Source organism: Triturus cristatus, chromosome 4_2, assembly GCF_964204655.1.
Source record: "Triturus cristatus chromosome 4_2, aTriCri1.1, whole genome shotgun sequence".
Lineage (NCBI taxonomy): Eukaryota > Metazoa > Chordata > Amphibia > Caudata > Salamandridae > Triturus > Triturus cristatus.
Window position 1 is genome coordinate 951,851,476 of NC_140586.1, and position 22,466 is coordinate 951,873,941.

The window sequence follows — 22,466 nt, forward strand, 5'->3', positions numbered from 1 at the left end:
CGTGAGGTCATAGCCATGCTCTATGGATTGCGTTCCACTGGATTCAGTTGGCGGACTACCCGACGAGTGTACGGATGTGGCTCTTATGTCTGTATCATCAATGTAGCCTTGTAGCCCGCCGTAGCGGGCTATACCGGCTATTAAAGGCCCGCTACAGCGGTAAAGGCCCGAGCCGAAGGCGAAGCCCCTACTACAAAGGGCTATGAGGCTATTAGAACATTCTGACACTAGAAGGCAGAATGTTCTAACAAATAAAACAAAAGCCTCTCGAAGCTCGAGGGGATTTAAATCCCCTCAAGCTCCTCCGAGAGGCCTTTGGAAAACATTGGACTTCACCGGCCCGTAGAAGCTCGGAGCACTCCACCATCTTCAATGGAGCTCCCAACATTCCAATGTTCTAATAAAAGTTAAAGAAAGCTTACCTCTTTTCTGGGCGTTATCTTAACACACATTAAACTAGGTAAACACATCAGTTTTATAAGTGCTAATGGAAGTTTTCCTATTGGAATCAAAAATCATTTACATATTCCAAAATACCTCCTTTTGCAAATGTTTCTAATGGAGGTTTGGATTTCTGAAGTGAATGCAATAGTATGCAGTTTAAACACACTAAGGGCCTTATATTTGTAGAACAAGATGTCGAGTGATTAAACCTTACTTGGGCTAAATCTGGACAGAGGACAGTAGATCCCATCATAATGGGTTGTTTGTTGACAAGCTTATAAGGTCCCTATTACAGTGAAGCACACTGTTGAAACGTGGAACGATTAATTTATAGAAGGTGAACAATTATTTTTTCTAAAGTGAAGCTGTCGAATTTAAAATGTTATAAGGGAAAGTGTGAGCGTCATGGGGGACTTGTTTTAGAATAGGCCAGTTGTGACATGCTAATTCTAACTGGAGTTAGAATAAAAAAATTAAGTGCAAAATGCTGAACAATCAATTATTTATCTACAATTTTCTCTCAGAATTATTAACTAGATTATCATCTCAGTTTCATAGATGATTCCTAGAACACCTTTTCTCATCTACCCAGTTGATTGAAATTTATTCTCTGCCTCTATTTTACAGAAATAACTCTATATAAACAAATTTGTCAGACAAACAATAATACATTACCATGAGTGCCTTCACAACGTATGGATTTAACACGCAGTTTTTAGCACGCACATCTGTACCATACAATTATGTAGAGTAATTTAAAATAGCTTTACCACACAAGCCATCAGCCCTCGTGCCTTTACCACACATACATATACCACACAATTTTTAAATATATAAATATTAAAAACAAATTGAAAAAACAGTAAAGCAATCACTTACACTATATATTTAAGCACATATTAGCAAAGAAATCATATCGGTTTTAATTTTATTAAAAGTGCCACCAGCAAGAAGGCGGACGGAACAGACCTAGTAGGTTACATCAAATTGGGAACAAAGCCCACTACTAAAATGAATGGTTCAGTCTTGTTTTGAAACTAAAACAAAAAGAAGAAACTGAAGCATATTTTATTTAAAAAATGTGGTTGTACTTCACAAGTTCTATAAATTCGACTGTCCACCATTTCATTTTGTATACAGTGTCATACTGCTCTCCGAAGCGACAACATGTTCTTGCGCGTACAAGGAACGGATCTCAGAGCTCTTGCGTACAAGATACCGCCACCGTCCTTCTGAAGTAAGTACTGGTAACAATAGTACAATACATTAGCAGTATAAAATCGGAATATTTTCTTAGAATGATAAACATGAGCTAATTTCTATATAATTCACAGACAGATTTCAAACAAAAAAAAAGAAACTAAAATCAATGCTCCACTATAGTATATGTAAAATACTTAAAAGCAACAATCATTGCTGTATTTTTGATTAATTTTCTAATAATATTTAATTAGTTATAACAGGTAAAATTCAAGAATTAAATTAATACCTGTGAACATGAGTGCAAGAATTTTATTTGGGGCTAATGGAGAATTTACCAAGGAATTAGCAATTTTTCAGGGGATTAGGTAAGGCTGGTTGCTACCTTACCTTTTATTCATACTCTGCATTAATAAGCTAAGCCCCTTTTTGTGTAGAATCAGTTCAAATTTCCCCAGGATCAGTGGTGCTCCTTTACTTATCCGACTTTATGGTGACAACACAATACGGATGGCTTGCACACCCAAAGCCCTGCACCTTTTAGAACCCCATTCTCCGATTTTATGGCTGATTTAGACCTACTTACTAACTTTTCTAAATCATTTATCATGGCTTGCAGCCCCAAACGTCTTAGCATTCCTACTTTTGCAGTGGGCAACAACTGTTAAGAAAGGACACCTAGCTTTTATTATCTGGGGATCACTTTTGATTTATGGGGCTCTTGTGCTTCCAATCTTTTACAGCACCAGATGAAGCTTGTACGAGTGGCGGTGGTCATTGTTAACATACCTCGCCGCTCTGTGGGTGGATCCCTAATCCTGATCTTAGAAATTTATAAAACAGAGTGTGTGCCAGCCACAAGATAGTGTGCAGGTGTATGGAGTATAGCAAGCAGTACAGATTTACAGGTGGAATAAAAACTGCTTTTGTAGAAGGCTCCTGTCTGCCCCTCCATCAACCTCATGTTATGTGCCATGACGAATTAGGACTTAATTATTTAGAGGGCCATATTAAAGTTTGTCCTATCTTGTTATGGATTTCCATATGGCAAAATCAGGAAGCTAGCTTGAACAGGCTCATCATTAATGATGTGTAAAGGGTCTCAGTATTCCTTGGCTCACGTATGGTAAAAAAAAAACCTATATGAGCTGGGGCATCAACCTTCTTTGAATACCCTACTAGGGTATCAGCCAGCTAATAAAAAGCTTCTAAAAGTTATGTTTTTAGAATGAGCAAATCTGCATGGGTTAAAGAGGAGCATGAGAAATCATCCGTTCTGGCTTATGTGCAACTAAAGGATAGGAGCGGTCTGGATCAATATCTATATACTACACTGGGATGATGGGAAAGAGCCTTATTGTTCCGCTTCATGGCTGGTACAGTTATTTATTTACTTTCCTTGCCGTTAGGATACTCTAAAGAAGTCACCGCATTTCCCTGCACATGTAACACAAACTCTCCCCAGTTCCAGTTGCACTTTTTTCTGTTCTGTAAATTTAGTAAATGTTATGCACTTAAACAAAACAATGTTTTACTTACTTTGCATCAGTGTAGAGTAGCTTTCAAATAGCTCCAACAGCTGTCGGACATGGATTTGTCGCAATTCTTCAGCGTAGATCAGGAAAGATGGGTTTCCCTGCACCTACAGTGAAGGCTCTTTTCCCTTGTATGCATGTTACAAGGTCTATTGGCAAATGGCGCACAGCGGACTACATGTCCCAGAATCCCTTGGGACGGAATGCTGGTAGATGGATTTCTGCTCCTATAAAGCCCCTCCCCTTCCTGGGGTCGGAGCTTGACAATCTCACCTGTTTTTGAGTTCGAGTAAGTGGATGGTATTCCCAACTGGATTTCTGGTTTGGATTTGTTGTTTCCTGCTGAAGTTCTTTCGACAAGCAAAGCAATTGCTTTCCGAGGCCCAGGCTTTCTATGAGGAGTTTTCCAGTTGGTTCACCGTTGCTGACATTTCTTAATTCCGAAGTGTTTGAAGGGTTGCTTTCAAGGTCAGACGATTCTGTTTTTTACCAACGCTGGAAACACAAGGTATTTAACCTCACTCGGAAAGGAATGGCTGGAGTGCTCCTTCTGCTTTTTTGAAACAGTTTAATTCCGTAATTATTTCCACGCTGGTCTTCTCTTTTGGAGCCTGTGATTACAATCTACACTGTGCTTGCAAACAGTGGTTTGGCTCGCAATTGCTCAGTGGTATTGAACTTGAGCTTGTGACTACTGCCTGCACAACTTTATTCCTTCGCTCTTATGCTGTGCTATTAACAGCGTTTTTATGCTTGTTTATGGTGCTATTCATAGTCCTCTTTAGGCACCATTTACCGTGACTTTGTTGATTGAAATCATTCTTGTGTTCAGTGAGCTCATAAACTCCCTGGCATTCCAGTTCATCGTCTCTCAGTGTATGGTCTCACTGGGATTGGATAGTCTCAGAACCTTCTCTAAGAGTATTGCTGCTTGTTATATTGTGAGTATCTGACTATAGGAGCATCCTGTTGTGTGATATAAATGAATCCCTGAGTTATTTCTTATATCCATCTCTGTTCTTTCATCTGCAGCTTATGTTTGTGGGGTGACTTCTGAAGTTATACCGAGCCATAGACCAGACTTAAGGTGTAAGAAGACTCCAGCACAGCAGCAGAGTTTATTATTTTATCCCTTTTCTCTATTCCCCGGGGTGCTTCCTTGCATAGCAGTGTATATCTACTCTGTGTGTGGTTGTGCTCAGGGAAGTAGGGGGACTTCTCTACACTCCGTCGTCCCTGCTGGTGGTACTAAAGGTTAGTGGCATTACTTGTTTTGGCACTGCTGACACATCCTGACAGAATTGTTATCATTGAGTGGGGTCCTTTCTGAAGTTAGCTGTCTGCTCTAGAAGCGATGTGCATTTTGACTGACATTTTGGGGCAAATGTATACTGAATTTCAATGGTTGTATAAATTCGCATTTCAGTTTTATACATTATGAATTTGTACTAGATTTTACTGTTGTTTTATTGCTTACATTCCACTGTATGTTTGGATAAATATTCAATTTTAATATCCTGTTATGGATGTACTTTTATGGATGGTTTAGCATCCAAATAAAGATTGTTCGATTAGATTATACCCTTAATAGTGACCAATAAGCTAATTTTGAGGGATTGAAAGCACCCATGGCTCAAATGTTGGTATTGGTGGCATGGCTAAGCTGCCTAAGATGGTGGATGCACATAGGTGAGGTTCAGTAATAATCGCCAAGGTCTTCCTAAAGTCACTACAATTACATTAAATAGACGATAGCAAGAGTTGTGCCAGGGAACAAGATCGAGGGACGTCCTTGAAGGGAAAGCACCACTTTTTGATCAGCGGATGTTTGTGGATGCGAGCTGAGGCCTAAAGAGTTTTCTGATGCCAAGATGGGACCACCAGAGGAGACAAGGCCGAAGCCAGTGCCCTCTGAGATGAGAGAGAAGAATCAGATGCAGCAACAGCAGACCTGAGTCCCTGCAGAAGGGGAGGCAAAGTTGTGGAGAGAGTAATGTGCATTGAGGGAGAAACAAACAAAAGTACAGACTGCATTGATAGTTGAAAACCCAGTATGGTGACCAGACATAAAACACAGATTCAAATCCCAGGCATAGTATAGTGGAGGCCACTGTTAAAAGGCCCCACCCTCTTGGTTTTACTAGAGAAATGTTCAAGAAACCCTTTAAAATTAAAATGTTCCCTTTATCAGTGCAACCTTCATTTTCTAAAACAACCTCAGCTGTTTAAAACAGACCGAGCTACGGTTACGCTCATTCTCTCTCATTTGTCCCAAAATGCATTAGCCTGGACCCCACCTTTACTCAATGGCATTCCAGGGGCATATCAACACTTTGCTGACGTCTTTAATAAAGCTTAAGCTGACTCCCTATTATCCCATAAGGAATATGATTGCCCCATTGATTTGGTTTCTGGGGCAATGATTTTTCATTGAAGAATTTATCCTTTGACAAGCACGAAAGATCAAGTACCTTAGGAATATCTTGCCCAAAAACTTAAAGAAAGTGTTCATCCAGCGCTCAGCTTCATTGGCTGGGCCCCGGCCTTTTTTTATTCCCCAAATCAGATGGAACCTACAGACCATGTATTGACAATTGTAAAGTTAACAATGTCATTGTTCACAACCAATACCCTTTACATTTGTTCTTGAAGTGTCAAATAAGGACTGCCAGGATCTTCATGAAGTTGGATTTGCATGGGGCATGCAGTCTGGTTTAGATCAGAGAAGTTGATAAGTGGAACACCGCCTTTAACATCTGTATAGTAATTGTGAGTATTTAGTCATGCCTTTCGGTCTAAACTTTGTACTGGGCACTTCCACCGCCTGAAACCATCTTGCACTTTTTATCAAATCCTATACAAATCTTGTGACCTTCAGGAAATCTCTCAAGACCTGGTTATTTAATTCAGCATAATCCTTTCCTTCTCGCACTCTGTAGCCAGCACCAAGACACACTAGGGTATTCGTGCACTAAATCAATGCATTTAACATTTCACATATGTAATGTCCCATCCACATTCCAACACTTAGTAAATTATAACTTCAGTGAGAAAGGGGAATTTGAGAAGACTCAAGTCAGTGTTTTGGACTTTGTTATATCTGATCAAGGCATTCAGATGGATCCCTGTAAGGTTAAGGCAATTTTAACCTAGGCTGCACCTGGCAGTGACAATTACTAAATAACATCTTCAGGGAGAAATGGAAATTTGAGAAGACTCATGTCAGTTTTTTTAGGCTGCACCTAGCTGTGTGAGAAAAAATAAAATGTTTGTGGAATTTGTCAACTTCTATGTTCAATTCATTCCTAATTCCTCACAAATTGTATTGGCCATCACTCACCTTACAAAGGCAGGGGTCGAGTTCCAATGGGATGAGAACAAGAAGAAGCATTCCAACAATTAAGGAATCTGCTCATAGCTGCACCCAAACTGTGTCATCCTGATAACTAGCATCCATTCATAGATGAGACTGGTGCTTCAGCTTAAACCATTCAGGCCATCCTGTCCCAGGGACATCTGATGATCCTATTGCCTTTTACTCGAGAACGCTCTCTGCTACAGAACAACACTACACTATCCATGATAGGTATGGTATCCTTTCATGAAATGAGTAAAGCATATAGTAACAGTCTGGACTGATCATTAGAACCTGGGGTTTGTAAAATCAATGAAATGCTATAATGGTAGACATGCTAGGTGAACATTATCCTCCTTTGCCTTACAATCTTTTATCATCTAGGCAAGCGCCATGGAAATGTGGATTCCCTATCCTGTCCCTATCCTGTCCAGCAGCCATCGAAGAAGAATTGCGGGAAGATTTCCCCCCTTCGATCTTCGTGATGCAAGCAGATTGTCTTAGTGACAAATAATTACTTCTACAGATTTGGGAAGCACAGAATCAGCTTACCACAAATGACAGGTTACAAGGAGCTTCAGGTCATAGAGTGATAAGGCAGAATTTGTTATTTCATGAGAAGACATTTTATTCACACAAAGACCATGTAGAAATATATCCTTGTCTGAACTCCTAATTGGAGCTGGTAAGAAATACCTTGGTCTTCAGTGTGTAAAGATGTTATGCAGTATGTCAAGAATTGTGTGGTTTGTGCCCAACAAAGAGTGAACATCAAAGGCCAGTGGGAGTGCTGAAACTTTACCCTTCCCTTCTTGTCCATGAACCAACTTTTCTGTGGATTTCATTGTGGACCGGCCAGTATCCCAAGCTTATGCTACAGAGCTGTTTTATTGACCTTGGCTATTTAATCCCTTTGACTAAATGACCAACTGCTGCAGATTAGGCACAGGATTTCCTGACTAAGAGCAATTGCATGGGCTCCCAGAGGTTATCATTACATACAGAGGATCCTAGTTCATAGCAAGATCTTGAAATACCTTGATACATTCTTTGGGAATCATGATCTATGAATCACCTAATTATTATCCCCAGACTGATGGCCAAATAGAGAGATTCAACCAGTCCTTTGGACAGTATGTGAGATGTTTTATAATGGAACATCCAGAGGATTGGACTGTATTTGTTGTTTTAGCTGAATTGGTCTATACAACTCACTGTATAGGGCTTTGGTATAGTCTTCTTCCTTTTCTTCTTATAGGTTTTGTCCAGGGTTATAGCCTTCCTATTTAGCAATTACAAAGGTGCCCCCTGTTGCAGCACTACTTAGGAAGCTCCATCAGACTCATAGATCAGCCAATGCACAATTAAGGCCAAGTAAGTCAACAAGAGATTTTTTTGCTTTCCATAAGAGACCTGTCCCAAATTAAACAGAGGATGAATTTTGGGTTTCTACTAAGCATCTCTCCATTCCATTATCATTTCCGAAGTTTTCCCCCAGCTTTTGGACCATTTTCAGACCAAACGGTGGGTCAAGTCTGCCTTACATTTTGCTCTTCCCAATGGATGGAAAATCCCTCCTATAATACATATATCGCTATAATCTCTATCATCATCTGAGTCTTTCACATACACACTCTGAAGAGTTAGTGCATTCATGTTTGCCATAGAGTTAGGCCTGAGTTAAATGTAACACAAATGTGTATTCAGAAAGGCCCTGCGAGACAAGTCAGTGATAGATTGCCAACCCATGGATCCTGCCCCCTTTGGTTGTGCATGTGCCACTGATAGCAAACTAAAGCTGTTTGTTGGCCATTGTAGCAGAGAAAGAGAAACTGGGGGACTGGCAAGCTGTCTGTCAGTGTCGTAGCCTTCACACCCAAAGAACTAAGCTGTCTGGTGAATCAGTGGTTGGGTAGTCTGACTCTGTCTATATGCCATACCCCCAGAATAGCTCCTGAATGTTCAAAACTGGTGAGGATATTGATTTGCAAGGGACAGCAGTCCCAAGTAATTTGCTGTAACTCTACCTTTAAAGTGTTCCAAATTGTTCTTTCTGGAGAGGTGAAGCCCATTTAAGGGTATATCCACAAGTGACGACTAAACATCGCTGGATATCTGGTTGATCTCTCTCATGCATGTCTATGAAGGATGACACTGGTACCAGCTAAAGCAGTCAGTGGCATCCATGCCTGCGTGGATGTCACTGTACAAGATACCACATGGTTTTAAACTGGATGAGATGATGGCAATTGGGATACATTATTATAATTGTGTATTAGATAATAAGTCCAGCTGTGAAGGAAATACACCTGTATATTATGTTAGCACTGCTGAGCATTAATGATAAATGTCTTGTGAGCTGATGGGTAGTGTATGTTATGTGAAAATATAAATAAAATATTAATAATCCCTAACAGCAACACCAGGCTTTAGACATCCTGCATGCTACATCATCAGTGGCATCCTTGCCCCTCACAGTCCAGCAGCACTACCGTGATTTACTTCTAACCAATAATCTAGGTCAGTGTATTTGTTTTTTGAATCATCTTATGTCTGGTTTTCATGAAATAATTTGGCATACAACATCAAGTATGAAAGAAGCCACAGCTTCATTATCTGTTGGTTTCCTCAATCAGTGGCTCCGGTAGTCCGTTCTGATTTTCTCCAGTGATTCTATGGTGAGACATCTGATGCTTAATACTTCTCTGAAACACTTCAGCTGTCTCTGTCTCAAAGCTGATCTAACTGAACCCTCTGAATGTCTGCCTGATCCCATCTCATTTCAAACATGTTTTGTCATCCTATTCCTTCATATACACATGTTTCCACCCCATGCACAAGCCCGTACCCAATAATCTGCCCACAGATAATCTGGCTACAAACATCCGAGCTTACAATTTTTTTCTGATAGCTGGGTGGTGTTTAATCATTCAACATTCTCAAAACAAAAAAGTTTGAAACTGACTTCATGGCAACCCCTGAGGCCCTTGTCAAACACCCGACCACCCTTTGTCAATAGGGTCTCAAGCAGGAGCAATCCCACAGTGAATGTATTAATTTCCCTGGATGACCACAGCCCCTAAGGTACTTATCTGAGTCGACTTATCCAAATTTGACGATTGTTATCCTACTGTAATAGCTCGTGTGCAGGATTTTTAATAGTACAAACTAGAACCCAGTTTATATCTATACTTTTCTTGTTCTCTGAAGTGCCATGTTACATTATAGCTTGCAGGATTTGCCACTCATTTCTCCTTGAGCTTATCTAGAGAGTCCGTAGAGTGGTTAATGATTTTGTTTTGTATTTGAGACATATTGCCTTCCTATGGTATGGTGCAGTGAGAACTCCTTCCAATATTTAACATCCAATCTATGACCCCATTGCATTCTGGTTCTTCTACGTTGCATGTCCCCTCCAGGTTGATGTTTTTAATGTGAGTTCTTACTCCATGGGTAAAAGTTCCTTTTGCTACTTGCCAAGGACGAAGTACATTTTCAAATCCTTAAGGAAGACTTTTGCAAACTCCTTTTTAACAATATTGGGGTTTAGAGCTACAACTTCAGATGACTAGCATATGTTGTCAACAAACAGGAAAACAGGGTCCATGAAACATACACTTCAGAAAATGGAGCAAACCAGTTTGTGACCCAGAGTATAAAACAGAGCACACCATAACTGACATTAAAATAGGTTTGGTTCATTTAATACTGCAGAAATAGTCAAACAGTGCAAACTCAGTTCTCTTATTTTCTCCTTAAGGTTATTTATGGGCCAAGTTCTGTTTGAAAATGCTTCAAAAGTAATAATCACACATGAAAAATATATTTTATAAAATGGCTTCAATGTCTGTTTCCATTATTTTAACCCCAAGGCAAAATGTTTACTGTAATGTCAACTGTGGCAAATCACCTTTACTCTATTCCTTATTACAGAATCAGGAAATGGTGCAAATCTACATTCTCTGTGATTTGCACTAATGCAAATTGTACATAAAAGAACCCCGAATGGGTGCCCTTTTGACTAACTGACAGCAATATAAATCGTATCAGACATAGCCTGTTTTCCGGAATCCACTCCCTTTTATTATCAGATCTTCAACATGCTACTCTCATTTCAGGAGACAATTAAAAACTTAGTTATTTTCTCACGACATAGCGCCAAGAAACCGCACAGTGAACGTGCGCTCTATAAATATTTTTAACAGAGCCTGAAACATAAATAAAAATGACTTTAGGCTTTCTGGAAATAATGGATCAGGTCCTAAGGGAGTGGAAGGGCCCCAAGGACATAGCTTGTTTTTAAAGTCTGCTTAAAATATAAAAATATACACTAATGCGATAAAGGTTTCATCTTTGTAAGACTGTACGCAGCCCCTTGACTTTTTAAAAAAAAAAATATCATATCATATCGGTAAACAGACATAATATCGAATTCAAAATATCGATAGGACATAATATGGAGTTTTTAATATAGAATGGACAGAATATCGAATTGCCAAAATATAGTGGTGAAGAATATCGAAAATCAGGTAAGAAATAAAACATCGATTTAAATAATATAGAAGTAAGTAATATCGACAGTCATAATATAGTTGTTAAAAATATCGATTTTTTTTATAGTGTTTTAAGTGTTAGTATATGTGTTAAAAGTATGTATACATTTTGGAATGTATGTTCGAATATTTTTAAAGTAATGAATTGTATGTTATTTAATTTTTGTGTAATTTAATTCCGTAGCGGGTTGTGGGTTTATAGGGGATTAGGGTGGGAAGTAATTTAATTATAGTACATTAAATAATAATTTTTAGGAATTATTAATTATTTTTTATTTAATTTTGCGTTTTACTTCTGTAGCGGGTTGTGGGTTTATAGGGGAATAGGGTGGGAAGTAATTTAATTGTTATTAGGTCATTATTAATTGGTATTGAAAATTAATTGGTTGTTGATTAATTACTAATTGGTAAATAATTAGTATTAATTGGTAATTAATTAGTATTAATTAATTGATAATTATGTTAATTGTATTTATTTAATATTTGTAGCGGGTTGTGGGTTTATAGGGGAATATGGTTGGAATTAATTTAATTGTAAATAATTAATTATTGAAATAATTGTTGTATATTGCTAATTAATTTATTCTTAATTAATTATTAATTGGTATTAATTTTATTTATTAATTTTTGGTATTGAAAATTAATAGGTTGTTAATGAATTATTAATAGGTTATTAATAAAAAAACATTGGTATTTATAATAAATTAATTATTAAATATTGTGTGATTGGTAATTAATTTTAATATTTTTATTTGGTATTAATAATTTATTTATTTTTAATAAAATATTAAATTATTATTTTCCCTACTATTGCACTCACTGGAGTGGGAATAGTAATTTTTACCCCTACGCTATCCAACGCTTTCCCTACTATTGCACTCACTGGAGTGGGAATAATAATTTTTACCCCTACGGTATCCAACGCTTACCCTAGAGTTGCACTCACTGGAGTGGGAATAGTAAATTTTACCCTCCCGCTATCCAACGCTTTCCCTACTGTTGCACTCTCTGGAGTGGGAATAGTAATTTTTACCCCTACGCTATCCAACGCTTTCCCTACTGCTGCACTCTTTGGAGTGGGAATAGTAATTTTTACCCCTTCGCTATCCAACGCTTTCCCTACTGTTGCACTCTTTGGAGTGGGAATAGTAATTTTTACCCTCCCGCTATCCAACGCTTTCCCTACTGTTGCACTCTCTGGAGTGGGAATAGTAATTTTTACCCCTACGCTATCCAACGCTTTCCCTAATGTTGCACTCTTTGGAGTGGGAATAGTAATTTTTACCCCTACGCCATCTGATGTTTTCCCTACTGTTGCACTCACTGGAGTGGGAATAGTAAATTTTGCCCTCCCGCTATCCAACGCTTTCCCTACTGTTGCAGTCTCTGGAGTGGGGATAGTAATTTTTAGCCCTACTCTATCCAACGCTATCCCTACTGTTGCACTCTTTGGAGTGGGAATAGTAATTTTTACCCCTACGCTATCCAATGCTTTCCCTACTGTTGAACTCACTGGAGTGGGAATAGTAAATTTTACCCTCCCGCTATCCAACGCTTTCCCTACTGTTGCACTCTCTGGAGTGTGAATATTAATTTTTACCCCTACGCTATCCAATGCTTTCCCTATTATTACACTGTCTGGAGTGGGAATACAAATTTTTACCCTCCCGCTATCCAACGCTTTCCCTACTGTTGCACTCTCTGGAGTGGGAATAGTAATTTTTACCCTCCCGCTATCCAACGTTTTCCCTACTATTGCACTTACTGGAGTGGTAATAGTAAATTTTACCCGCCCGCTATCCTACGCAAAAAATATTGCATTTTTTTATAAATATTACGTTAATATATATGTATTATTATTTTTTTTTTACTTACATTAATTATTTATTATTTTTAATGTAATTTAAGTATTTGTAAGTATGTTTCAGTTAATTATATGTTTTATTTCATTAATTTTACATTAATTTTAAGACATTTAAAAAAATTCAATATTGTGACTAACTATATTTTTTACAACGATATTTAGGATTCTATATTTTTGTACTTACCTGTTTGGAGAAAGGGCTTCGATATTTTAGCATTCAATATTTTTCCTTCGATATTTTGGCAAGTCGATATTCTTCTTCTGGATATTTCATCAGTGATCCATCATATCAGAGAGGTGATGTTGAACCGTTAACATTGTTGTGATATTCATAGCATCATTGTCTCATCACAAGTGGATGTTCATGTACCACAGAAGGTCCAGTTCCTAACTTTAGTTCTTCTGATATTCAGTGCATGGAAATGGCTTCATTGTGTGTGCGTTCTCTGGTGATTTACAAGATGTGACTTGCATGTGAATCTTTTCTCACACTCAGTGCAGTGAAATGGTCTCACACCTGCATGTATTCGCTGATGAAACAGCAGATTTGTCTTTTTAGTGAAGCTCTTTTCACACTCATCGCAGTGAAAGGGCCGCATTCCTGCGTGTCTTCTTTGATGATATAGGAGGCCCACTTTTCGAGTGAAGCGCTTTTCACACTCAGTGCATTGAAAGGGCTTCAGCCCTGTGTGTATTCGTTCATGCTGTAGAAGATTTGCTTTTTGGGAAAAGCTCTTTTCACACTCAGTGCACCGAAAGGGTCTCACTCCGGTGTGTATTCTTTGGTGAGTTACAAGACTTGACTGTCTAGCAAAGCTTTTCTCACATTCACTGCACTGATGGAGGCTCACTCCTGTGTGTATTCTCTGATGAGTCCGAAGATGTGACTTACGAGTGAAGCTTACATCACACTTACTGCAGCGCAATGGGCTCACTCTTGTGTGGATTTTTTGATGCAGCAGGAGATTGCATTTTTGAGTAAAACCTTTGTCACACTCGCTGCAGCGATATGGCCTCACTTCTGTGTGTATTCTTTGATGATACAGAAGATGTGTCCTTTGAGTAAAGGTCTTTTCACATTCAATGCAATGAAAGGGCCTCACTCCTGCGTGCCTTCTTTGGTGATAGAGAAGACTTGTCTTTTTAGTAAAGGTCTTTTCACATTCATTGCACTGAAAGGGCTTCAGCCCTGTGTGTTTTCTTTGGTGTTGTATCAGATGTGACTTATGCATAAAGTTCTTCCCACACTCAGTGCAGTGAAAGGGTCTCATTCTGGCATGTATTCTTTGGTGCACTAGAAGAGCTGTCTTTTGAATAAAGCTTTTCTGGCACTCGATGCAGTGAAAGGGCCTCTTTCCTGTGTGTATCTTTTGGTGCATACGAAGATTTGACTTTCGAGTAAAACTTTTGTCACACTCAGTGCAGTGAAAGGGCCGCACTCCTGTGTGTATTCTGTGGTGTAGCAGGAGATAAGACTTTTCAGTGAAGCTTTTCTCGCACTCAGTGCAGCGAAAGAGCCTCACTTTTGAGTGTGTTCTTTGATGCTGTTGAAGAATAGACATTTCCGTGAAGCTCTTTTCACACTCAGTGCAGTGAAAAGGCCTTAAACCATGTGTTTTTTGGTGACGTTGAAGACTTTTCTGTTGAGCAAAGGCTTTGCCACATTTGGTGCAGTGAAAGGGTTTCACTCCTGCGTGTGTTTGTTGATGTTGTCGAAGATACGACTTTGCAGTGAAGCTCTTTCCACACTCAGTGCAGGGAAACGGTCTCTGTCCTGTATGAATTCTCTGATGCACCACAAGAAGCGCATTACTGGCAAATCTCTTCTCACAATCGTTGCAAGCAAATATTTTTTTACTCCTGTGGATTTCTTGGTGTCTTTTTAAGAAGGACTTGTGAGTAAATTTCATTTTGCATTCAGAGCATATGTAGACATCTTTCTTTTCCCCTGTCTTTGATTGGTGAACTGCAGAATAAAACAACAATATGCAAGATTATGTATCAGAAACAAATTATTAAACTAGAAGCACAGACCTGTAACACTATATCTCAAAGGTGGACAGTTTCATTACAGGAAGATTAATCTATTAGTGAGATTAACTAACATCATGCAGTTCTGTGATATGCTGAGGTTTGGCAATAGAGCATCTGTAAGAGGAAAGCAATCTAATCAGATCTGCAAGACACTGACATCTCTAAGAGATACACGACTTAAGTTTCAAAAGGATTCCTACTGGCCAATCTGATGTGAGCCCTGATTTATTTTATGTGGTAAGCCCAAGAAACTATATGCTGTCTACATCTGACTAACATGACAAGTATCAGGATGTATAGTGGCATGTCGGCAGTCGAGTGATGGGCAGAACGGGCATGTGTCAGCTTGATGGTGTCTGATGAACAATATCCAAGCAGTTGTGCTGTGTCCTTCAGTCCAGCAATCACATCAGCTTTAGGTGTCTTGGACAGCAGGCGCCAGAATTGCAACGGCTCCGTTCTCCCAAATAAATAAGTGACTTAGACTTCAAGTCTTAACAATTGCTGCTTTCACTACAAATAGCTTTAAATTATATTCTATCTACAAAACTACAGGTATGTATGTGCATATGCTTAATTTTTAAGTCTTTTATAATCAACCCTTAGAAATATCCTTCTAGTACAATACAATGATACTCGTGTAATGTAATTAATGGAAGAATAAATAATAATTTGCAGAGTGCTGTTAACCAGCTACAGTGTCCTGCTGCTTGAGGAATCATAGACTCAAATTAGATCAATTGTCCAAAGGGACAGTAGTTTTTGATTATTTTTGAAAGGGTGTATACACTTAATCAAAGTAAATAGAAGAGGGGAGACTATGCCAATATACAGGAGCCAAGTAAGAGAAAGGACTATTGCCCCTATAAGATTTTGGAATAAGGGCAATCGTAAAAGATTATCCAAGGGAGAATGTAACAATCTAGGAGGGGAAAAGCATATCAACATGAGTTGGATAAAAGAACAACCCGACTTAGTATCTGCCCTTTTCAAATACAGACGCTCTTAAATATAGCGTTTGTCCACCAGAAGCCAGTGCAGATCAAACAGAAGAGCCGGGTCACGAGGATGAACCAGCAGGTACAGCAGGAATATAAAAGGCTTGTTCAGGGTGAGCTGTAGTTTGTGAATTGAATATTAATGTATAGCAAAGCAAAGGGCATTGTAATTATCAATTTGAGATACAAATAGGACCCTTGATAACTAACCTGCGATATTCATGATTTGGGACTGGATAGGGCTTCCTGGGCATACATATGTAAAAGAAGCAGGAGGATGTTAAATCGTTTATTTGAGGGGAGTAGTGGAGTTCAAAATCAATCTGAACCCCTGGGTTTTTGGTGGAGTGAACAGGAGTGGACGGAATCCCCACATGGAGTAAGAGGTGCCAAGGCTCTACCCTTTCGTTTTATTGCCATTAAGGTTGAGGGTGCTATTTTTCATCCAGCAAACAACACTGGTTAGGCATTGCCTACATTTCAATGAGATGCCACCAGATAACCCTTAAAGGAGACAAGGGGAGCCATGAGCATACTAGATAAAGGAGGAGTCATTGAAAGTGATCAAACGCACAAGGGGCACAACATATACATTAAAAAGTGTGGGACTTGGTGAGGGACCTGGGGGTCCCCACAAGCCACTGATTTAGTGGAAGACTGAAATGGAGAAAAATAGACGGATTTTTAGCAATCATTAAAGAAGGAGGTTCTTCATTGGAGAGGGGCATCTCTAATCCCCATAGAGAAGAGACAATGAATGAGAAATTAGATGGGGTACCGTGTCAAAGGCAGCACTGAGATCCAATCAGATGAGAGAGGCACTACCAACCTCATCTAGTTATCAAGTTGTCCACTACAAAAACGAAAGCAATATCAGTGCCATTAAAAAGGTGCTCGCTGGCTTGAGACAGGGAAGTTTGAGAGCTTGAGAGTTGGAGAAATCTATTCACCCACTTGCGATGGCGAGTCAGATTTTATCAGGGCGAGCTACTTTTAGGGCCTACTGACCCAGTCTGGTGAGAGATCTCGAGCTGTCAAAGAACAGATGCTCTGTTCATTCAGAAGGTGAATGAGCAATAAAGATGCCTTTAAATCTTGTTTGTATCTTGTCACATTTGCTGTGTGTTCAAAGACAGAGCTTAAATGTCAGTTTATGTATTCCTACAAGTTGTTGCTTATGTTATCCTAGACACTGGTGCTTACTTTTCATTTTCTGACTGCAAAGTTGGAGACGTTTGTAAAGTGAACTGCATAAAAATTATGCTGGGAACATTTAAACAGCTTGTAAATGAACTGTACAAATTTTTAAAATATATATTTCAATAGTTGGGAAAGCACTTTTTTTGTAATTCTGAAGTGAGATGGAAACAAAAATGTCAAAAGGTTCAAAACAATTCAGTATACTTGGTGATGCACAAATGATGTATATTTGCTTAACCCCTTCGCCGCGGCAGGAATTCCGCCGCGGCGCTGGGGGGGGGCGGGGGTTGGGGGCAGCGCGGGGGCGCTGTGCTCGTGACGGAACCGCTCCGTCAGGAGCCATGGTTGAGCTGTGCTCATGACGGAGTGGTTCTGTCACGTCTCCGCCCACTGTGCTAATCACCCGCACAGGCAGGGAATTAGCGCCGCGTGGGCGGAGCGGCGGCCAACTGCCGCAGCATGACGGACCCACTCCGTCATGAGCACAGCGCAACCGTGGCTCATGACGGAGTGGTTCCGTCATGAGCGGGGAAGGGGTTAAAGCAGATTTCCACACATTATTGTTGTTAAGCTATTTAGTTTTAGCAGAAAAACTGCATGCCAGTGCGAAGGCTTGTGGCCATTTTAATGGAAAATGTCTATCTATAAATGACAGTGCGCTACCACATCATGCTTTAGTGATAAATTTATTAAAGGTGAAAGTTTTTAAATATAAATTGGAAAACATTCCTGCCCTCGCCCTGATGGCAATGCTTTTAGTGAACTAAGACGCAAGTCAGGGATCATGTGTATCTTATATGTGAGCTAGATTTTTAATATACATGGGGTAAAGTTTTATTCTATTAAATCAAACACAATTGATTTTGTATCGCAGACATGCTGAAATTACATATTTAAAAGCACTCTTGTACGCGATAATGAAGAAAAAGGCGACTCAGTGAAATCATTTTTTTTGCCTTGGATCAAACAATTTGAGATGAGTTTATGGGTCAAGCGCATTACTGTTCGGTCGAGTAGATTATTCAAGGCGCTAGACCTGCAGGTCTGTTAATATTTTTCTGATTGCTCGAGGCCTGGTTGGCTTAGCCCCAGAAATCTTATTTGGGGCTCTTAGGAAAAGAACCGGAGGGGTGATTTCAGAGGATTCCGGCGACAGCGAGGTAAGAATGATGAAAAGGGATTCCCAAATGTGAGGCAACTCTGGGAGGATGAAGGTTAGGATTTGACAGTGGTAGCCAAAGGAGGCCGCAGAGGCGCCAGCTTGCCAGGAAGTAAAGTGCAGGAAGGTGTAGAAGAAGAAAGCCTTATGGTAGATATAAAATATGTCATCAAAAGACATTGTTATTAAAGGAGCTAAATACACAATAATGGCAATTGGTGCAAGGGAAATTATTTCCTCAAGAAAAGTATATAGACTTTTATATACCTTGTTTAAGCCCAAATAAAAAAAGAGAGAGTGAGTCCCTAAACTGGACAGGTTTTAAAGGATCGGCCGGAGAGCCCGATTTGACTTTTCCACTCAGCAAGGTAAACTCTTCCTGCGAAATACTGCAGATAGCTATCAGAAAGTGCAGTGGTGGAGATCCACGAGGAGCAGTAGGAGGAGACAGAGACCCTTGTGAGAAGGACCGATAGATGGTGCGTACTTTGTCAACAAAGAAAGTTGCCAGGTCCTCACACTGCTGCTCAGATGTAATCGCTGAGACAGAATTTTACCCTGAGGTCTTTAAGGATCTTGAAAATGCATTTGGCCGGATTTGGGCTAAGCTTTATTTCGTTGGCATAATAAGTCGCTCGAACGATACAAATGGTTCTATGATAGTGTTTGATCTCGGCCAAATAGCACTTTTTTTTTCATTGGATCGTAATCCTTTCTCCACGGGCGTTCCAATTTCTTACACACTTTCCGCAGAGCAGTCAGCGAGTCATTTTACCATGGGCTGGCATCTGAAGTGCGGCCTTTAGAACATTTAGCTGGAATGAGTGGATCCAACCCTTGGATAATCCAATTGCAAAATGATCTATAGCCCATATCTGCATCATTGTGAGGTTCCGGGGGATTTGTAGCGAGTAACGCCTGGAAGTCCTCCAGCTTCAGTTTCCGCCAAGGGCGTCTAAAAATGGGCCGTTGAGTAGCCTTATCAAGGGGCTCAACGGCAGGGAAGGACATTGCTACTGAGTGGTCGGACCAAACAATGGGTTTAGGGGTCTCCACCGTTGCGGAACGAATGTTTGAGAAAATAGGGTCTAACAAATGGTCAGCTAAGTGAGTAGGACCAGGGACCAATTGATGTAATTGGCACGCAGTCAGGTCCGCAAGCAAGCTACAGATTTCAGTGTCTTGCACAAGGTCGAAGTGCAAATTAAGATCACCTAGAATGCTAAAATTAGCTGTACCCAGGGCAAGCGTGCAGATGGACTCCAGTAGGGCAGGCCCTGGAGGGCGATAAACTAACAGCCCTGATACGGTCAAATGGGTGCTGACGGTGATGCTGAAACGTGCGCATTCACAGCCCTCAATTGCTTCTTTGATAAAAAGGCATGAATAACAGGATTTAAAAATCACCACAATGCCGCCCCCCTGGACTCTCTATTCACCGTAAGAATGGTGTAACCAGAAGGCAGCGCTAAATTAGGTTCAGCCACCATATCGTTGTTGAGCTAAGTCTCAGTCAGAAAAAACACATCCGGAGATTCTTCCATGACCAAGTCATAGATTTCTAGGTAATGCTTAGCCAATGACCTAACATTTAGATGAAGAATTTTCAGCCTCGACCTGGGCTGAGAAGGGGATAGTAAAGAACGCGATAGCGTAGGGGATGCATATCTGCAACAAAGACAACCAAACGGCCCTTCCAGAGGTCCCAATGGAGGCGAACTACATACCTTAGCTGTAGAATTGACTAAGAGGTCTTCCCTGGAATAGGTGTGCAGTCCTAAAGAGCCCCGACCAGCATTCCTGGCGAGAGGCGACGTACAGGCGCAGATAGGCTTGCCTTTGGCACGCTTCGGCGCGCCGCTGGCTCACCCGCTGCGCTCCCGTGCCATCTCCCGGTTAAATATTGGTGGAGTCAGGGAGCCCAAGAACTAGTCCGCCAACCAACACAGATGGCGTCTAGAATGGCCGACCGGAAATGAGGGATTCCGGCGGTCCGGTTTCAACTCACCCTCCACATCAATCAGCCAAGGGAGGCTGCAGTGGACCGGAGCGTTTGAAGCCAGCAGTAAAGGTAAAAACACACAGTAGCTGCCACAACATAAAAACAATGCAGAGTTAAAATATGGCAAAAGCGCAAGAGCAGTACAACATCAGCGCTGCCAGCGAGGTGCACGACCGCACGTCAGCTGGACTATCAATTACGCTCCCGTGCCATCTCCCGGTTAAATACCGGTGGAGTCAGGGAGCCCAAGAACTAGACCGCCGACCAACACAGATGGTGTCTAGAATAGCCGGCCGGAAATGAGGGATTCCGGCGGTCTGGTTTCAACTCACTCTCCACATCAATCAGCCAAGGGAGGCTGCGGTGGACCGGGGCGTTTGAAGCCATCAGTAAAGGTTAAAACACACAGTAGCTGCCACAACATAAAAACAATGCAGAGTTAAAATATGGTAAATATAGTATAATAATCCGGATGACAGCGTAAAGACGAGTGCAGACTACCTACGACACACGACTAATCTTTTGGAAACTATAGATTCACTATGTCTGGACAACTTGCTCTTAAATAAAGTGGTCTAAAAATACTTAGAAATAGACACTTGGTTACTAAAGGAATGAAAATTATACTGTGAGCCTTGAAGAAGTCCGATTGTGGACGAAACGCGTTGGCGGTTGCAAAAAATTGCTTGTTTGTGAATAAAAGACTTAACATCATATCAACAGAACATATCGACTTCTTTCTGAAACAAGAACTGTGCTGTCGACACCTTTACTGTGGATTATCCATATGCAACCTTTACAAGTGTGCTGAGCTTTTTTGTTTCATGGTATTAGTAGAACCAGTTAGGTTTCATCTGGTTTCTCTATTGGGACCTAGGGGGATTGTGTCCCATGCTCTATAGCACCTTGGCTTGTGATTAAACTATAAAGATGTTAAGATTGGTGCGGGTATATATGCTTTGATCCCCATCTTTTTGTGACGGATATCACCAAGTTGTCCATGTCAGGTGCGCAAAATCTGCTTCAGGGACAAGGCATTTGGGACAATGGTTGGATCATGTGGGGTCTAATTTACCAATGTCCGCGGAGGATAGATAAGTACGATAAAGAAATTTAAAATGCAACAACTTATGTCTAGTTAACTGAAATATGTTGGGTCTGTGAACAACAGAAGGACGATATTTTATCGGTGAGGAGGATTACAAACTTCTCCGCCCAAGTTTCTTGTGCATGTATGGTGGTGTCTGGTTTCATAGTGGTGCAAAGGCGTTAGAATGTGGAAGTCATCCGATCGCCATCCGTGTGAGACACCACAAGCGTCAGAAGTGGAAAATCCACTGGGGCTAATGGGTAAGAGGGGAGGAGAGATCAGAGTATTGTGTAGTCGCTGGAAGATAAAGTGGTCCATGTACGAAACATCATGAAGGCAGGATGGTTGCAGGACATGTCTGTCAGGGAACATTAATCGTTTTCTTACTCTACCATTGCCTCCATTGTTTTTTCCTGTGCCATTTTAATTAGTAATTCTGTTTCCTTTTTTTACCTCAAACACTTTTTTGTTTTTCAGTCAATTCAGATAGCCCCCTAACCAGCTGCTTAACTTGATTTTTAGTAATTCACTTCACATATAAGTACTAATCCTGATGAAGGCTACTGTACCAAATTTACTACACAAATTGAAACACATGAATAGCAACTAATTAGCGCCCTGGACCCCAGTTTGGCTGTACACTATTTGGTACCAACAGGCATATTACTGTGAGCTCTGATGCTTGTAGAAAGGTGACTTTGGTTAGCCTTGTGTGTTGTCCTCTGTAACAAAGTTAGCTGTTTGGAACATTCAGTGCAATGATCATTCATTGCTGTAGGGATTGAATATGTATCAACCGGCAGCTACACCATGGTGGTCAGGCTTCTTCTTTGTTTCAGCAAATGCATCACATTGATTATTGCTAATAATTGCCAGAGTCATTTTGGAGTACTCAACATTAAATACCAGAGTCATGAAACCTGTTGTGCCCTGTGACACAAGTAGACACTGGTAGCCAAGTAGAGTTCATATGTACCTTTATTCAGCAACTGGTCCAAGCACATCCAGAAGGTATACAAGTACATCTGATAT

General features: G+C 40.4%; 1 protein-coding gene across 1 annotated transcript in view; it reads right to left on the bottom strand.

Annotated features, from left to right (window-relative positions):
- Positions 1-13,186: 13,186 nt before the first annotated feature.
- LOC146839075 (uncharacterized) overlaps positions 13,187-22,466 on the bottom strand; it is a 49,503-nt gene continuing 40,223 nt past the window's right edge. The window contains exon 5 of the mRNA XM_085600197.1: positions 13,187-14,917. Within this exon, the coding sequence (XP_085456323.1) occupies positions 13,380-14,917 (1,538 nt within the window). The 3' untranslated portion in view covers positions 13,187-13,379. The remainder of the gene's footprint in view (positions 14,918-22,466) is intronic.